Source organism: Hemiscyllium ocellatum, chromosome 25, assembly GCF_020745735.1.
Source record: "Hemiscyllium ocellatum isolate sHemOce1 chromosome 25, sHemOce1.pat.X.cur, whole genome shotgun sequence".
Taxonomy (NCBI): Eukaryota; Metazoa; Chordata; class Chondrichthyes; order Orectolobiformes; family Hemiscylliidae; genus Hemiscyllium; species Hemiscyllium ocellatum.
The window spans coordinates 49,174,774-49,194,273 of NC_083425.1; the positions used below are offsets into that span (position 1 = coordinate 49,174,774).

Genomic DNA, 19,500 nt, shown 5'->3' on the forward strand with positions numbered 1-19,500 from the left:
AGAGTCCATCACATTGTCTTGTATCTGGATGACATTATGGGCAATGCAAATAAGGATAGCAGTCTTTCCTTCACTGAAGGACATTAGTGAACAAGATGGGTCTTTATAAAAATCAACAATAATTCTGTGGTCACCATTACTGAGACTGGTTTCATATTCCAGTTTTAGTATCAAGCCAGTGTTTGCAATGTAAGAAATTCGAGAATTGTATCCAATATAAGAGCTAATAATGTGTTCTTTGCAACATAATTGATAGAGAAAGTTATGGAGAAGGAAAGACAGAGAAAATTAAATATATTGCTTTATTAGTGATAACCTACACAGAGCAATAGGTTGAAAATTAAAGCTGTAACATTGAAGAATTTTCAATCAAATTACATTGTTTTCTTACATAATTAATATTGATTATGTGTTTAGTCATTATTGTGGACTTGAAATCATATTTGGCAGAACTAACTGATGAAAGTTGAATATTGTTCGAAAAAAAGCCCGGAGAGTTAAATGTCAATCAGCATTAATGAGTGGATTCTACATGGCAATGCTTGCATCAATCAGAGTTGATCTGCCAACCAATCGGCACTCCTTTCATTGAGTTAAAAATCACACAACACCACGTTATAGTCCAACAGGTTTAATTGAAAACACTAGCTTTCAGAGCGCTGCGCCTTCATCAGGTGGTTGTGATGAAGGAGAAGTGCTCCGAAAGCTAGTGCTTCCAATTAAACCTGTTGGACTATAACCTGGTGTTGTGTGATTTTTAACTTTGCACACCCCAATCCAACATCAGCATCTCCAAATCAGTCCTTTCATCTAGATCACTTGAGGTTATCTGGTCAGTGCAGATGAGTTAGACTGACGGGTCTGTTTCCATGATGTATAACGCTATCACTTTATGTCTGATGTAACCATGTGGAGCCATAATTAGTAAAGAGAAAATGAGAGAAAATATGGAGAATATTAAAAAAAACTATTATTTATACTTGTGTACATACTAAACTGCGATTTGGGTCTGATGCAACAGCAATGATTGTTTCATGTTTTATGAATGTGAAGATAAATAATTAAAATGTTGAGTATAAACAATGTGAACAGATACCTCTTAAAACAGAATAAGGATGCTCTGGATATCTAAACTCATGAGCAACATTGATTAATTTTCTTCTCAATGAGTGAAGTATTATTGCCATTGGTGATCCTTATGCCTCCAGAGATCTCAAACAAGTATCAGATAGAAAATGTGTTTAGTTATACTCCAATTCCACTCTCCTGTCTTTCATTCAAAGTTAACATTACTTATAAAAATGAATTGAAATAGCACAATTATTCACACAGTTAGGGCACATATTTTATGTGGCCAGAGCAGTATATCTCTTGTGAAAATTTAATCTTCTTAAAGTTGCATTACTTTTGTTGCTGAAAACAATCAAAAACAAGATTAATAAACTAAAGTTGTCATCATGAACAAATAATTTAAGGGCAACTTTAAGGTCATTTAAGTGGTAATTGGATAAACATATGGATGATAATGGAATATTATGGGTTAGATGGGCTTCAGATTGGTTTCACAGGTTGGCGCAACATCGAGACCAAAGGGCCTGTACTGCGCTGTAATGTTTTATGTTCTATGTTCTAATTTCAACTGTAATTTGAAAGAACCTGGGAACAGAAGGAGATCATTAAAATGCATTTGATTAGGTTATAGTTGATCTGTATCTCAACTCCACTTACCCATCTTGATTCCACATTCCTTAATACCCTTGCCTGATAAAAAAAATCATTAATCTCAGTTTTGAAACATTTTCCTAGGCTCAGAAACTATCCAGTTGCTCACAGTGATCGAATTTCCACTACCCTTTGTGTAAAGAAGTCATTCTTAACATTACCATTAAATACCACAGTTCTCATTTAAACATCATGCTCTCTGTTCCAGCCTCCCCCAAAGGAAATATGAGAAAGTGAGAAAGTTTACAAAACTCCTAGAGTTCATAAGCAACACATCTATAAGAAAACTGAACAAAATAAATTTAGCCTCAATATTTTTGTCCCATTAAATGTGTTACTTTTCTCAGCTGACTTTTTTTCCCCTAGTAATTCTGATGTCCTTTTCTGATCTGGAGGGCAAATTGAATGGCCTATTTATAAGGAACAACATTAGCACTGCTTTCTCAAATGATTTGAGGTGCTGGAGTACAAAGCTGACTTATTGTTTTTTGTGTACAGATACTTTTAAACAACCTGTTCAGATGTGTTATGATAGGACTGCAGTAGGTAGGACTGAAAACCTGTGCCTTTCAAGTAAACTACCTTTACACAATAAGGGTCCTATCCAATAGAACTGATCGGATGTAGTTTGTCTCTAATTGATATTAAAGAGCAAAATGAGATAAAATCAACTGAAAAGCAGGTTTAGATTAGTCAGATCCTTGAGCCTACCCTGCTAATATACATCTCAACTCCAGTTACCTGACTTTTCACCATATACCCTGATATTCTTACCTAACATAAATCTATCTCAATCTGTCTCATATGAGCATACAAATTAGAATTAGACCTTTCAGCCCATCATTCGCTAACATCATGCCTGATCTGTTGGTGTAGCAAATCAATATTCCCATCTACCTCTGGGCCTTTCACACCATAATAATTCTGTGATTGTTGGAAGTCACACTGAAAGAGAAAACAATTCCTGTCGTCTCTGTCCTAAAACAGCAATCCCTAATTTTAAAATATTATCTCCTTGTCCTGGACTCGACCCATAAGAGGAACTATCCTTTCCATTCCACCTTGTCAAGACCATTCAAGGTCTTCAAACGATGAAACTTCAATCAAATCATCCCTCACTCTTCTAAACTCCAGTGAAAACAAGCCGAGCCTGTCAAATATTTCCAAATAAGCACCAAATTTTTTGGCATCCATAGAATTTTCAGGGGGAAAGAGTTCCAGTTTATCCTGATTGCTCTCATGAATGGCCAAGTTCTATTTTTAAGATTGTTCCCTTGCTCTTGATTCCCTCACCTGAGGAAGTAGTTTATATGTATTAGCACCGTCAAATTCCTTTCACATTTTAAACAGCTCTGCCTCCTATAATCAAGAGAAAGTAAACCAAGTTTATGCAACCTGTTCTCTTAATTTAGAACATCTAAGTCTTTAAAAGTGAAACGTACAATATCACTCATCAGAATAGAGAGACAAAACAGAAAATAAGAAAGTTGAGTGATGCTTATGTAAGAAGCTATTCTAAGAGCAGGCAAATTGAAAGAGATGTGTGGATCAGAAAGAAACATTAAGCATCAGATTTGGGAGAGACGGATGGAGCAGTAAACATACAGAAACAGTAAAGTGAAAGCAAATAACTTATTGTTCTTCTTCTGCTGCTATGGGTTGGCTTGAGATTCCAGCACCAACAATTGCAAAAAAGATCTCTGGGCATAATGTTCTTAAATAAACAAATGCCTTGGGCACTGGATTTCCAATCATCACCTCCTTGCTGCCTCTGTTCACTGTGTACAACACTTCTTCTGCTACTTCAACTGGATGCACACCATATGCCCATTTCCTGAAAAAAACTAAACAGAATAAAACAATTAAAGGCGGAACATAATTGACATTTCTCCCTAGCTTATTTCCCAAGATTTGCCCGTTGTCTCTTTCCTAATAATTCTAGAATGATTATTTTTCAATCAAGATTTCACTTATCTGAGCTGTCAGTTCAGATTTAAAGAGGCAAAAGTGAGTACTGCAGATCCTTGAAACCAGAGTCTAGATTAGAGTGGTGCTGGAGAAGCACAGCAGATCAGACAGCATCCGAGGAGCAGGAAAGTAGATGTTTCAGGCAAAAGCCCTTCATCAGGAATGGAGGCAGGGACCCTCCAGGACGGAGAGATAAATGAGAGGGGGGTGGGGCTGGGGAGAATGTAACATAGAGTATAATAGGTGAATGGGGGCAGGGATGGAGGTGATAGGTCAGAGAGGAGGGTGGGGGAAGTTAGTAAAGAGTACAATGGGTGGATGGAGGTGGAGATGAAAGTGATAGGTGAGAGAGGAGGGTGGAGTGGATAGTTGGAAAGGAAGATAGGCGGGTAGGACAGGTCATGGGGACAGTGCTGAGCTGGAAGGTTGGAGCTGGGGTAAGGTGAGGGGGGGAGGGGAAATGAGAAAACTTGTGAAGTCCACACTGATGCCATGGGGTTGAAGTGTTCCAAGGTGGAAGATGAGGCATTCTTCCTCCAGGCCTCGGGTGGTGAGGGAGTGGCGGTGGAGGAGGCCCAGGACCTGCATGGGCTCGCAAAGTGGGAAGGGGAGTTGAAATGTTGGGCTACGGGGCGGTGGGGTTGATTGGTGCGGGTGTTCCGGAGATGTTCCCTAAAGCACTCTGCTAGGAGGAGTCCAGTCTCCCCAATGTAGAGGAGACCGCATCGGGAGCAATGGATATAATAAATGATATTGGTGGATGTGCAGGTAGAACTTTGATGGATGTGGAAGGCTCTTTTGGGGCCTGAGATGGAGGTGAGGGAGGAGGCGTGGGCGCAGGTTTTGCAATTCCTGCGGTGGCAGGGGAAGGTGCCAGGAGGGGAGGGTGAGTTGTTGGAGGGCGTGGACTTGACCAGGTAGTCACAGAGGGAACGGTCTTTGCGGAAAGGAGAAAGGGGTGGGAAGGGAGATTTATATCTGTTGGTGGAGTCCGTTGGAGTGGCAGAAATATCGGTGGATGATGCGGTTTATGCGAAGGTTGGTGGGTGGAAGGTGAAGACCAGAGGGGTTCTGTCCTTGCTGTGGTTGCAGGGTTGGGGCTTGAGGGTGGAGGTGCGGGATGTGGATAAGATGTATTGGAGGGCATCTTCAACCACATGGAAAGGGAAATTGCGGTCTTTAAAGAAGGAGGCCATCTGGTGTGTTCTGTGATGGAACTGGTCCTTCTGGGAACAGATATGGCGGAGACGAAGGAATTGGGAATACGGGATGGCATTTTTGTAGGAGGTGGGGTGGGAAGAGGTGTAATCCAGGTAGCTGTGGGAGTCAGTGGGTTTGTAAAAAATGTCAGTGTCAAGTCAATGGAGATGGAGAGGTCCAGGAAGGGGAGGGAGGTGCCAGAGATGGCCCAGTTCAGATTTAAAGTCATGTGGCATGATTCAATTCAATGTCCTGGCCAATTTTTCTCTAGGTCATTAACTGTTAGTTCTGTTGTATTTTTGTACATAAGTTGTCACATTTCAGAAGTGCTTTCAGATTTTTCTCCCAAACATCAGACTGCATTAAATAAGCACAAGGAAATGACCTCACTTCAGTGAAATTCCAGGAACACATTTTAAACTGAGCTTATCTCAATCATTCACAAAAGCAACAGATCCTACCAAATATCAACTGGTTTCAACCACCAAATGACTTGTACACACCTAGAATTGCAAGATACATACTAAAGAAATGCTCAACAGACAGATTTTTAAACTCTTTTTCAGAAGCTTGAGGGTCTGTTGAAGGAAGACACTGAAACTTACATTTCCAAATGGATGCCTCCCAATTCCCAACCTCTGGCATTTGGTGATAGGAGCGAATGAATGTTGGGCTCACAGTGCTCACGGTGATCCCGAATTCTGCAACTTCAGCCCTCAGGCAATCGAAAAAGGCTTGCATTGCATGTTTAGATGCTGCATCTACACAGTGAAGAATATGGATTTGAAGTTTATTGTATATTCTAAGAGGATATTTGTAAGCAAACTGTCCTGCCATGAATAGGGACTATGTTTTCCAGTGAATTTCTTTAATCTTACCAAGTGTTTATTTCCCCCAGGAAATTAATATGATCTGGAATGCACTGGCTGAAAAAGCATTGGGATTTGGTACATACTTGAAAAGGAAAATTTACTTGGAAAGATGGAAAGAAGTGTGACTAATAATTGTTTTTTCTATGCCACCACAGGTTGAAGATCCTTATTCTCTGTCATATCACAATTGGAAATGAACATCACCTTATTTGGAGTGAAACACAACCCTATCACGCATACCCTATCTATACTTTGAACAAAGTTAAAAATCACACAACACCAGCTTATAATCCAACAGGTTTATTTGGAAGTATTAGTTTCCTTATACTTTGAACAATTAAAATAAAGTTCCCACTGTCCTGCCTCAACTATGAAAGTTAACCCCAATTTCTAAACAGCATATGCTACTTTCACCTAAAGTAATGAGTTAATGTGTACTAGGATTTGGATTTAGATTACCAAAACCTGTGCAACTCCTTTAACTTTTCCTCTAGACTGGACAGCTTGATTTTCCATAATACTTCCTCACCATTCTTTACACCATTCTATTCTTGTCACTTTCCTCAGTGACTGCCCCACAACCTTGGCTTTTTGACTCCATGCTATGGTAAGATTATACAAATATTGCACATGGTATATTCAATCTTAATAACCCATTATATGCAATTAGTGAAGAAAATATAGAGTTCATATCTTTGAAATTAAGTTAATGGAATCATCCCTGCTTTTGATAGGCCTCACAGTTATTTATTGAATGTATATGACAATATTTAAAAGTTGATTAAAATGTCATACATGGGGTTATCGGTTAGGGAATAGTAGGAACACTATCCTTTATTGATATGAGCATTAAAAATTAACATTAGAGTTATGCCAAATATTTTAGAATGGGAAGTTGTGATGGAATTTCAATGGCCGGAAACAAAATTAGAGGTTTACAGCGTTTGTTGAACTGATGGAATCGGAGACTTGTAAACCATGAATTCCAAATTTCTGAACTATGATTATAGAACCAATTCCATAGAAAATTAACATTATATATTCATGATGATTGTCACAGTAGATTGGATAAAACTCTGCTATATACAAATGTGATATCATTAAGATACTATTGTTTAAGAATATTAATTATATTTTTTGTGAAATAAACACAAGTTATAAAAAATTTTATTTAATCAGCAACTTTGCAAGTTCGATATTAGAAGAAAGCCAGAAGGACCCACATTTGGTTACTGTTTCACACATGTAATGAAATGCCATGTTCTAAGTGTGGCATCTACACGCACTGACATACCCTCTTTAATATATTTATAGTCATGTCAGTTACAACTTGTGTAAAACTTACAGGCTGCACGAAATGGAAGTCCTAATTTTCCCTGGATGCTGTTGACTAACACAATCTGGCCACTATGTCTGGAGATCATCGAGGGAAGAAGCTCTATGAAGGTAAAGAAAATTTTGTTTACATAACTAAAAATCTATTTATTTTTGGTACAGAACTTAAACACTGCTAAAAAGAGACATGAAGATTTTTTCTTGCACACATCAGGATTGAAATGCAAGATGACCAAATTCAGAAAGGGAGGCAATGGCCTAATGGTATTGTCACTGGACTATTAATCCAGGGATCCAGATAATATTCTGAAGACCTGGGTTTGAATCCCACCACGGCAGATGGTGGAATTTGAATTCAATAAAAATCTGGAATTAAGAGTCTAACTTAGAACAGTACAGGTCCTTCGGCCTTCAATGTTGTGTCGACTTTTTATCCTACTCTAAGACCAAACTGACCTACATACCCTTCATTTTACTATCATCCATGTGCCTATCCTCGAGTCGCTTAAATATCCCTAATATATCTGACTCTAATCTCACTGCTCTCAGTGCATTCCATGCACCCGCCACTCTCTGTGTAAAGAACCAACCTCTAAAATATCCCTTAAACCTTCTTCCAATCACCTCAAAATTATGCTACCTCGTGATAGTGATTTCTGCTCTGGGAAAAAGTCACTGTCTATCCACTCTATCTATGCCTCTCATCATCTTGAACATCTGTATCAAGTCACCTTTCATTCTTCTTCACTCCAGTGAGAAAAGCCCTAGTTCCCTCAATCTTTCTTCATAAGACATGCCCTCCAGTCCAGGCAGCATCCTGGTAAATCTCCTCTGCACCCTCACTAAAGCTTCCACAGCCTTCCTATAGTGAGGTGACCAGAACTGAACCCAGTATTCCAAGTGCGGTCTACCAGGGTTTTATAGAGCTGCAGCATAAACTTGCGGCTCTTAAACTCAATCCCCCACTAATGAAAGCCAACATACTATATGCCTTCTTAACAACCCTATAAACTTGGGGGATCTATGGACATTGACCCCAAGATCCCTCTGTTTCTCCACACTGCCAAGAATCCTGCCTTCAACCCTGTAATCTGCATTCAAATTTGACATTCCAAAATGAACCATTTCACACTAATGATGGCTATGAATCCAATGTTGATTGTTGGAAAAACTCATCTGGTTCACTGATGTCCTTTAGGGAAGAAAACTGCCATCCTGACCTGGTCTGGTCTACATGTGACTCCAGACCCACAGCAATATGGTTGACTCTTAACTGTCCTCTGGGCAATTAGGGATGGGCAATAAATGCGGCCGAGCCAGTGATGCCCTCATCCTGTGAATGAGTAAAAATAAAGAAAAATCTTGACAACATTTGGAGAGGATGCTGATTGGCTGGACAATGGTTTGCCTGGAGATGCAACAGGAACTGTTAATGACCAATCTTAGTTAACTGATGAAATTCAAACCAGACACCTCTGTGCGAGTCAGAGACCAACCAATCAGCACACTCATGTTGTTAAAAAAGCTGTACCTGTCTGACTGCAAGATGAAAAGCTTTGACTTCATGTTTCTTTTTAGCAGTGTTTAAAAATCTGTACTGAACCTATTACAAACTCAATCTTATATTGAACACTTAAAATTTTAAAAGGTTGAATTATTTAACTTTGAATTGATTTCCTGAAGACAGAGCTTCTCTTGAGGATTGCAGGATATTTAATCACTATTTATCTTCTCATGGAGCAAACTACCACATTACTCTAACCCAGGAGTTCAATTATCCCATTGCTAATTCTGCCATTTTCACCCTTAAATATCAACTAGAATTATAGAGTCACTGAGATGTACAGAAACAGACCCTTTGGTCCAACTTGTCCATGCCGACCAGATATTCTAAACTAATCTAGTCCCATTTGCCAGCATTTGGTCCATAGTCCTCTAAATCTTTCCTATTCATATACCAATCCAGATTTCTTTTAAATGTTGTAATTGTACTAGCCTCCACCACTTCTTCTGGCAGCTCATTCATACATGCATGACCCTCTGCATGAAAAAGCTGCCCCTTAGGTCCATTTTAAATCTTTCCCCTTTCAGCCTAAACCTATGCCCTCTAGTTCTGGATTTCCCTACACTGGAGAAAAGGCCTTGTCTATTTACCCTATCCATACCCCTCCTGATTTTATAAACCTCTAAGGTCACCTCTCAGCCTCTGACACTCCAGGGAAAACAGCCCCAGTCTATTCAGCCTCTCCCCATAGCTCAAATCCTCCAAACCTGGAAACATCCTTATAAGAACTATTTCTTCTCATTTCCAACTGCTTTGTAAAGAAATGTTAATATATTATGTGTCTTCCTGAATATTTGCTGTACCTACATGTAATTGTTTGTAATTTAGAATCCTGAGAGTGTGGAAGCACGCCATTATACCCATCGAGTCCACAACAAACCTCCAAAGAACATCCCACCTAAACCCAACTTCTGTCCTATCCCTGTATCAGTCTATTTCCCATGGCTAATCCACTAAATCTGTGCATCTCTGGACTGTGAGAAGAAACCCACACAGATACAGGGAGAATGTACAAATTCCACATAGACAGTCACCCGAGGCTGGAATTGGACGCATATCCCTGACACTGTGAGGCAGCAGTGCTCACCACTGGAGCCACCGTGCCAGCCCACAATGTTTTATTGGTCATTATTAATCTTTTAAATCTAGATTTATTTACTGAAATAAGTTCTACCTTATACTCTGGTGGGATTTGAACCTAAGAATCTGGGTAGCTAGTTTACTAGCCCAGTAACAATACTCCATTGCCTGCTGGACAAAGACACCCCCATCCCTCTTAATATCAACATTTTACAGCGTTGTACTATTTTAAAATATTCTACATTATTTTATTTGTACCATGGAAAATAGAAGCAGAAGTAGGCCATTCTGCCCTTCAAACATGCTCTGCTACTCAATAAAACTGTGACTGATCATCCAACCCTGTGTCTTGTTCTCATTTTCTCCTCATACCCTTTGATCCCTTTAGCCCTATGAGCAAGATCTAACTCCTTCTTGAAAACACTTGATTCTGTGACTTCAATCAGTTTCAATGGAAAAGAATTCCACACTACTCTCTGGGTGAAGAAAGTTCTCTTCATACTAGTACCAAAGTGGATAATATCACATTTCCTCACATTATATTCCATCTGCCACAAACTTGTCAATCATTAAACTTTTTCACAGCCTTTTTGCATTATCTTCATAGCTTGCTTTCTGACCTTGCTTTAAATGATCAAAAAACAAACTCCTCACTTAGCCATTTGATTAGACTGTAAATAACTGAGACCCAGATACTGAACTTCGGATACCCCGCTGGTTGCATGCAGCTAACCTGAAAGTAGTCTATTTATTCCCATTCTCTGGGAATAGTTGTAGATTAGTCTGTTAATCAAGCCTCAATGTCTGCTAATACATTAACCGATCCCATGTGTCCTAACTGTTTGGGGGGGTTGGTGTGGACTTGTTGGGTCGAAGGGCCTGTTTCCACACTATGTACCATAGAAAATAGAAGCAGAAGTAGGCCATTCTGCCCTTCAAACATGCTCTGCTACTCAATAAAACTGTGATTGATCATCCAACTCTGTATCTTGTTCTCATTTTCTCCTCATACCCTTTGATCCCTTTAGCCCTATGAATTCTCAGTCATTTCAACATTCCATTCATTTCTCATAGCAGCTGTCCTTTATTTACTGAAATGCATTTCAAATATATTTCTTTTTTTGTCCTGAAAATAGTGGCAGTTTCTTAACAAATTGTGGTATCAAATCCACAACTTGTAATCAATTATTTTGTTATGTCTTCAAGATCTTGCTTCTCCCACTGACAGTTAAATGTTAGACTATTTCTTACCTTTAGTCAGAGCAACTGGTCCAAAGTAGTTTGCATCCATTATTTTCTTGTCCATTTCTAAAGTGACATTGAGAGCACCTCCTTTAACTTTCAGACTGCTGTTGTTAATCAGCACATCCACACAACCATAGGATTCCAGAATTTCCTTTGCTACCTCAGGAACGTTCCCTGTTTCACTGAGGTCCAGAAGCACAAGCTTTGGACTGAATGTCTATACAAAAAACAAGTCTTCATAAATATGGATCCAAAAAACTGGCATTTTAAAGATAATTTCTTCAATCAAAAGGAATTCAATGTAAAAATGTCATAAAGTACAAAACATATGAGAAGATCAGTATTCCATATTAGAGCTTTCCAGAATGGATGAACTACAACAGCCAGTACTGTCTGGTAAATCTATTTATGTCTGATTTATAAATATTAAATTTATATTTTATTCCCTTTTTAAATTTTTTTTTTGTTTATTCTCCTTTAATCATATAACGACAGGTCTTATTCCCATATAATACAGTCTGAAAACCTCACAAATCCACCACCTAAAGGACAAGGACAGCTGGTGTATAGGAGCCACTTCTGACCTGGTTATCAATCACCATTCCTACTTAGTCACAGAGTCATAATCCGAGATCTCCTTACTCAACAGCACTCATTCACCATGGATTCCCAACAGCACTAAGGGAATGCTGTCCTCCACATTCTCAGAGGGCTGAAGGGATGAGTGATGCTCAAGACACCAATAGCCTGAGAATTTTCTTTGTCTTTTAGAATACTAACACACATGTAGATTTAGCAACCTCATTCAAAGGTACAGAAATACAGTAATTAATTTAAAGTCAGGGAGGGTAAGACTTTTCAATTCATAGGTCTCACCTCCTGCTGCGCAAATTATATTCTTTTGTTTGTTTGTTGTGTTTTCTTTGCATTATAAAATCATGAGGGGCATGGATATGATAAATAGACAAGGTCTTTTCCCTGGGGTGGGGGAGTCCAGAACCAGAGGGCAAAGGTTTAGGATGAGAGGGGCAAGATTTAAAAGTGGCAACATTTTCATGCAGAGAGTGGTGCATGTATGGAATGAGCTGCCAGGGGAAATGGTGGAGGCTAGGAGAATTACAGCATTTAAAAGACATCTGGATGGAGATATGAACAGGAAGGGTTTAGAGGGATATGGGCCAAGTGTTGGCAAATGGGATTAGATTAATTTAAGATATCTGGTCGGCATGGATGAGTTGGACCAAAGGATCTGTTTCCATGCTGTACAACTCAGTGACTCTATATTCGAACCAAAGCTAACAAAATTCATGCCTTTAAAGGAATAGTCCAAATCAGAAGAACCTGGCATTTGAAAATGACTGAGAAGTATATTTCACTGCCCTGCATAATGAGGTAAATTAAATCATATTTTCTTTCAGTCTTGTACAGTTTTGACTTTAATGCTACCACTCCTGTTTATCTAGACCTCGTCACGTAATCACAATATTGATGTATAGGTTCACCACATTTAAAAGTCTTGATGATGTAAATCAAAAGGGTCAGGAGCAAGTTGTATTACTTTCATTCCCATCTCCATAAAAAATCTATCAGAAAGAAATATACTTCTTAAAAACAGTACTCACACAACTGGGGTCTGCAACATCAATTAGAGCCTGATGCAGGGCTTCTAACTTTTCCAAGTCATTACCACATAAGACTACTCGACCTCCTCCATTGTGAAATACCCTGGAACATTCTGTTAAACAATAAATTAAACATGAATTTGTGTTTATTTCAAGTACACTTTTATATTTATGTTTAGTCCAATTAATGCATCCATGACAAAGGGGCCACCCTTGTGATTTCAAATAAACCTGTTGGACTCTACCCTGGTGTCATGTGACTTCAGGCTTTGTTGCACTGAGTTAGGGCTTTGGTCATGATACTGGTTTATATTCTTTTAGGGACATACGTTGGCCCCTGTATGATGGAATAGATCAGTAACAGATGAAAATCAGTCTAATGAAAAATGCTAACATGGTGACCACTGAATCTCTGAATCATATCCAAATTGAGACATGGAAATTGGCTAATATTTGCTTGTTGTTGTTTCCCGTCTACATGATCAGTAGAAACTGGTGATTAGTTTTTTTCAAAAAGCATTGTAGTCTTGCTGCAGGGACTGAAAATTAGGCTTAACCTCATGCAGGAGAGAGTGGGACCTTGTGGCTGCATTGTGGGGAGGATATTGTGTAAAGATGCTTCAATACAATACAGAGGGAGAACTGCATTGTGAAAGATGCATCCTCCATACAAAACACAAAAAAGGCATAAAAGATGATGATTTGATTCCCTACAGTGTGGAAACAGGCCCTTCAGCCCAACAAGTCCACACTGACCCTCTGAAGAGTAACCCACCCAGACCCATTTCCTTCTGACTAACGCTCCTAGTACTATGGGCAATTTAGCATGGCCAATTCACCGGCCCTGCGGTAGGAAACTGGAGCACCCGGAGGAAACCCACGCAGACATGGGGAGAATGTGCAAACTCCACACAGACAGTTGCCCGAGGCAGGAATTGAACCCGGGTCCCTGGTGCTGTGAGGCAGCAGTGCTAACCACTGAGCCACCGTGCTGTCCCAGCACTTTTTGAGGAAGGGCAGGGGTGTACCATAATCCTTATTCCCCTTTCCTCACTTGTCTAATCCATTCTGAAATACTGGCACAGTCTCTGTTTCAACCATTATCCCTAGTGGTGTACACTACAACCTCACAACCACCTACAACACTGCAATAAATCATTTAGATATTATTACCCTTTGTTTTAATCTCCTAAAATCACCTCCACTTGACAATGAAGAAAGGTGCATTTAAACAACAAAGCTTGCAGTAAAATTTACTTTGCTGTTTAAATGGGACTTCAGTATCCTTCATTCACAGCATGTCATAGATTGACTGCCAAGAACAGGAAGAGAGAACTTCTTGCCTAAATATAGGTGTTATGACTACCATGAAGGCATTTGATCACCTCTATATATAGTTTTAAACCATTTATGCTGATGAAAGGCCATGTAGCAGACTCTGATATCAACTGTCAGTGGCTTTGGTGATTCATTTCCAAGGGCATTTTCCCATTCTTTTGAAAATTGTGCAGATATGAAATCGGATTTTCACCAAATAGATACTGATGTCTCTATATATGGGACTGAAGCAATTCTTTTTTTTGAGTCAACCCATTGCCGGAATGTAAGGATCTATTGTCAACAAAGGCATTTCCAGCCACGAGAGACTATCAATTATGTATAGCTTAAGTATAACCACTCCACAAGCATGGGGTAAGGTGAGGAGGCAGGGCCTCCATGAACTACCACAGTGGGGATCCAGGAATCGAACCCTATTTTGTCAGCTTTATTCTGCATTTCGCTCCAATCATCTAACTGACCCCAGTTCCAGAATTAAAGCTAGTCAACTGCTGTAATAATCTTTCTAATGTTGACACTGTTCATTTAATGTAAGTCTTTAAAGTGTGACATTTAAAAAGAAGCTGCTCTGTTTATTTGCAAAAGTCGCTAGAGGATAAGATAGCCCAGTGTTCTACATACTGCTCTTTTATTTCTAGACTTGCGTTTGAATCTTGCTTAGATTGAATTAATTAAAATTTGAACTAACTATTCATTTCACACACAAAAATATAAATCAATTGCTGAAGACACTGTAAAGGCTATGAATCCTGACAAAATTGCATCAATAGTACTGAAGACTTGAGCTCCAGAACTAGATATGCAACGAAGCCAAGCTGTTCCAGCAAAGCTACAACATTGGTACCTACCCTGCACCATGGGAAATTGTCCAGGTATGTCATGTCTACCAAATCCAACCTAACAAAGTTTTGTCATGTTTTGATAAGTTGATACTACAATAAAGTGACAGTCACATAACAATAACCTGCCCACTTACATTCAGTTAAGATTCCTCCATGGTCATGCAGCTTCTGACCTCATTACATCCTTGGTCCAAGCATGTAAAGGAGAACTGAACTCAGCAGCTAAGGTGAAAGTTACTGCTGTTGACATTGCAGCACGTTTGATTAAATGTGGCATCAAGACACTGAATCAAACTGGAGCCAGTAGGAATTAGATGGAAAACTCTCCACTGCTTACAGTCAGCTAACATAAAGAAAGATTGCTGTGGCAGTAGGTCAATCATCCCGGGACTTTGTTTCAGGAGTTCCTCAGGGTTGTGTCCTAGACCCAGCCATCTTCAGCTGCTTCACTAGTGTTCAGAAGTAGGATGTTCACTACGTTAAAAATCACACAACACCAGGTTATAGTCCAACAGGTTTAATTGGAAGCACTAGCTTTCAGAGCGCTGCTCCTTCATCAGGTGGTTGTGGTGGACACAATTGTGTCCTCCACAACCACCTGATGAAGGAGCAGCGCTCCGAAAGCTAGTGCTTCTAATTAAACCTGTTGGACTATAACCTGGTGTTGTGATTTTTAACTCTGGATATAACTTGACTGATAAGTGTCAAGTAACATTCGTATCACACAAATGTCGGGCATTGGCCATCTCCAACAAAACAGAATCTAATTATCTCTCTCAATCCTTCAGAAGCATTAACATTCCTGATTTCCTCATTACCTCATGATTCTGGATGTTATCACTGATCTGAAACTAAACTCGATTAAACAAGAGCTAGGAATCCTGCAGCATCTCTAATAGGATAACAAGCTTCAATCAAGTTAAAAATGCATACTTCTACAATCATTGTTAAAAATCACACAACAGCAGGTTAAAGTCCAACAGGTTTCACAACACTAGCTTTCAGAGTGACGCTCCTTCATCAGTGATAGTGGAGGGCTCGATTGTAACACAGAATTTATAGCAAAAAATTACAGTGTGATGTAATTGAAATTATACATTTAAAAATTGATTGTCTGTTAGGCCTTTCATCTGTTAGAATACAGTGATAGTTTCACTTCTTTCATGTGTAAATCACAAAACCTTTTTTTTAAAAGTTGCATTCTCGGATTAGCTGTTAACAAAGGTGATAGCTAGACAATATGTTGAAGGTGTTAGCCCCCTGTGTTCTCTGTCTATGCCGTGATGTTTAGATTGATTCTAATCCAAAAAGTGAGATAATAGAGTTTTACTTAAATTCATGCAGTTTTTGAGCAAAGTACAATGTAACTCTGCAAGTACAAATTCACCCCACAAAATGTATGTGTGCATGTAGGTCTTTGTGTGTGTGTGTGTGTGTGTGTGTGTGTGTGTGTGTGTGTGTGGCGGGGGGGGTGTCTGGGGTGGGGGTTGTGACTGTGAGAAAGTGTGTGTGTTTGTGTGTATAGTGAGTGCAGAGCGTCTTAAGTCTGAGAGGTGGTGCATGTATGAGTGTGTGTGTCTGTAAGGGTGTGTGTGGGTGTCTGTGTGTGCCTGTGTCCGTGTGTATGTGAGAGTGTGTGTGTGTATAGGAATATCTGTGTGTGTGTGTATAGTGCAATGGTGGTCACCTGTAATGTGACATGAACCCAAGGTCCCGGTTGAGGCCCTATGGGTACTGAACTTAGCTATCAGCCTCTGCTCGACCACTTTTCTCTGCTGCCTGTCCCGAAGTCCACCTTGGAGGATGGTCACCCGAAGGTCTGAGGCTGAATGTCCTGGACCACTGAAGTGTTCCCCAACTGGGAGGGAACCCTCCTGTCTGTTGATTGTTGTGCAGTGCCCATTCATCCGTTGTTGTAGTCTTTGCTCGGTTTCCCCAATGTACCATGCCTCCAGGCATCCTTGCCTGCAACGTATAAGATAGACAACAATGTGACACGTCTTGCAGCGTCCACCGTGACAGGGTTGTATGGAGTTGTCCTGAGAGCCGGGCAGTTTGATATGAACAGTGATCTGTTTGAGGTTTGGCGGTTGTTTAAAGGCAAGTAGTGGAGGTGTGGGGAGGGTCTTGATGAGGTGCTCATCCTCATTGATAATGTGTTGCAGGTCACGAAGAACATGGTGTAATTTTTCAGCTCCTGGGAAGTACTTAAAGACAAAGGGTACCCTGTCAGTTGCAGCACATGTCTGTCTCCTGAGGAGGTCATTACGGTTCCTTGCTGTGGCACATCGGAACTGGCGGTCGATGAGTTGAGCATCGTACCCCGTTCTTGTGAGGGCATCCTTGAATACTTCCAGGTGTCCGTCACGTTCCTCCTCATCCTGAGCAGATCCGGTGTATGCGTAGGGCTTGTCCATAGGGAATGGTTGTTTTAATATGTTTTGGGTGGAAGTTGGAGAAGTGTAGCATTGTGAGGTTGTCTGTGGGTTTGAGGTAGAGTGTGGTGCTGAGGTGTCCATCCTTGATGGAGACGCATGTGTCCAAGAATGAGACAGACAGTCGAGGGTAGTCATGGTGGGTTTGATGGTGGGATGAAACTTGTTGATGTCACTGTGTAGTTTTATCAGTGACTCCTCGCCATGGGTCCAGAGGAAGAAAATGTCGTCAATGTACCTGGTGTATAGTGTTGGTTGGAGATCCTGCATAGAGAAGAAGTCTTGTTCGAACCTGTGCACAAAAAAGTTGGCATATTGGGGTGCAAATTTGGTCCCCATGGCTGTTCCGTGTATCTGGATGAAGAACTGGTTGTCAAAGGTGAAGACGTTGTGATCGAGGATAAAGCGGATGAGTTGTAGGATGATGTTTGGAGACTGGCAGTTGTTGGTGTTGAGTACTGAGGCTGTTGCTGCGATGCCATCATTGTGGGGGATGCTGGTGTAGAGTGCAGAAACGTCCATTGTGACAAGGAATGTTCCCGGTTCGACTGGTCCATGGGTACTGAGTTTCTGTAAGAAATCCGTAGTGTTGCGACAGAAGCTGGAGATCCCCTGTACAATAGGTTTCAAGATGCCTTTCACATAGCCAGAGAGATTCTCACATAGGGTCCCATTGCCCGACATGATGGGACGTCCCGGTGTGTTGGCTTTGTGTACCTTTGGAAGGCAGTAGAAGTTACCTACACGAGAAGTACATGGGATGAGGGCGCGTAGGGAACTCTGAAGGACTGGATCCAAAGTTCGGATCAGTGTGTTTAATTCTTGGGTGTATTCTTTGGTCGGATCAGCTGGTAGTTGCCTGTAGTGTTCCTGGTTGTTCAATTGTCGGTACATTTCCTTGCAGTAATCTGTTCTATTCTGAATGACAATGGCTTCCTCCTTTAGCTGCTGGTTTGATGACAATGTTGTGATTGGTTTTGAGAGCCTGGATGGCGTTGCGTTGTGAACGGGTGATGTTTTGCACTACCTTGTGGGTACAGCTGATGAATCTGACATTTACATATTTCCTGACAGTTTGAGCATACATGTCAAGCCCAGGGCAGTGGCCCTTCGGTGGGGTCCATGTTGACACCTTCTTTGGTCGCTCCTCTACAGATCGCTGTGATGACTGTTCAAGTTCATCAGTGGGCTCAGTGGGATCATTGCCGGCACCTTGAAATAATTCCCGGAGTCTCATTCGTCTGATGAACTCCTCTGTGTCTGCTGCCAGAACCAACGGGTCCATTTTGGTGGTGGAACAGAAATTGATACCCCTAGTCAAGTTTTCAATCTCTTCCGGTTGAAGGATGTGGTTCGATAAGTTGACAATAGACTTCCCCGCAGTGATAATGTTGTCTACTGTGGTTCCAGGGCAGGCTTTGCTATTACTGGTGAGAATGCCAAGCTTCTCCAGTTTTTTGTTCTTGGCGTGCATGTACGTGGTGTAGTTTTGTCGCCTTGTCTGTTTGGCAATGTCACATAATTGTACTGATGTATCCTGTGTGCAGGCTGTGAGTGTGGACTCCATCTGTATTTCAAGGTTGTGGCGCCTGCTGTAGATTTGGTGCATGAGATGACTGAGGAGTTTACGAGAGGTGCGGTGGCAAAGTCTTTCTGCGTAGTCTGTGTTGCAGGTCGACCTAAGTGGGTTCGTGATCCATAATCCTTTCGGGATCTTTCCTGCTTGCCTGCATTCCTGTAGAAACTTGATGTCTGTGTCGATATGTGTGATCTTCTTGGAGATCCTGGTTGAAAATGTGTTGCTGGTTAAAGCACAGCAGGTTAGGCAGCATCCAAGGAATAGGAAATTCAACGTTTCGGGCATAAGCCTTTCATCAGGAATGAGGAGAGGTTGGCAGGCAGGCTAAGATAAAAGGTAGGGAGGAGGGACTTGGGGGAGGGGCGATGGAGATGTGATAGGTGGAAGGAGGTCTAGGTGAGGGTGATAGGCCGGAGTGGAGTGGGGCCGGAGAGGTCAGGAAGAAGATTGCAGGTTAGGAGGGCGGTGCTGAGTTGAGGGAACCGACTGAGACAAGGTGGGGGGAGGGGAAATGAGGAAACTGGAGAAATCTGAGTTCATCCCTTGTGGTTGGAGGGTTCCCAGGCGGAAGATGAGGCATTCTTCCTCCAACCGTCGTGTTGTTATGTTCTGGTGATGGAGGAGTCCAAGGACCTGCATGTCCTCGGTGGAGTGGGAGGGAGAGTTAAAGTGTTGAGCCACGGGGTGATTGGGTTGGT

At 41.0% G+C, this 19,500-nt stretch overlaps 1 protein-coding gene across 1 annotated transcript in view; it reads right to left on the reverse strand.

The window, feature by feature from the left end:
* Positions 1-362: 362 nt before the first annotated feature.
* The window catches only part of dhrs7cb (dehydrogenase/reductase (SDR family) member 7Cb), a 32,368-nt gene continuing 13,230 nt past the window's right edge, over positions 363-19,500 (reverse strand). Inside the window, exons 3-7 of the mRNA XM_060844613.1 lie at positions 12,609-12,721; positions 10,993-11,203; positions 7,108-7,200; positions 5,496-5,651; positions 363-3,566 (exon numbers count right to left, since the gene is read on the reverse strand). Of these exons, the coding sequence (XP_060700596.1) occupies positions 3,355-3,566; positions 5,496-5,651; positions 7,108-7,200; positions 10,993-11,203; positions 12,609-12,721 (785 nt within the window). The 3' untranslated portion in view covers positions 363-3,354. The remainder of the gene's footprint in view (positions 3,567-5,495; positions 5,652-7,107; positions 7,201-10,992; positions 11,204-12,608; positions 12,722-19,500) is intronic.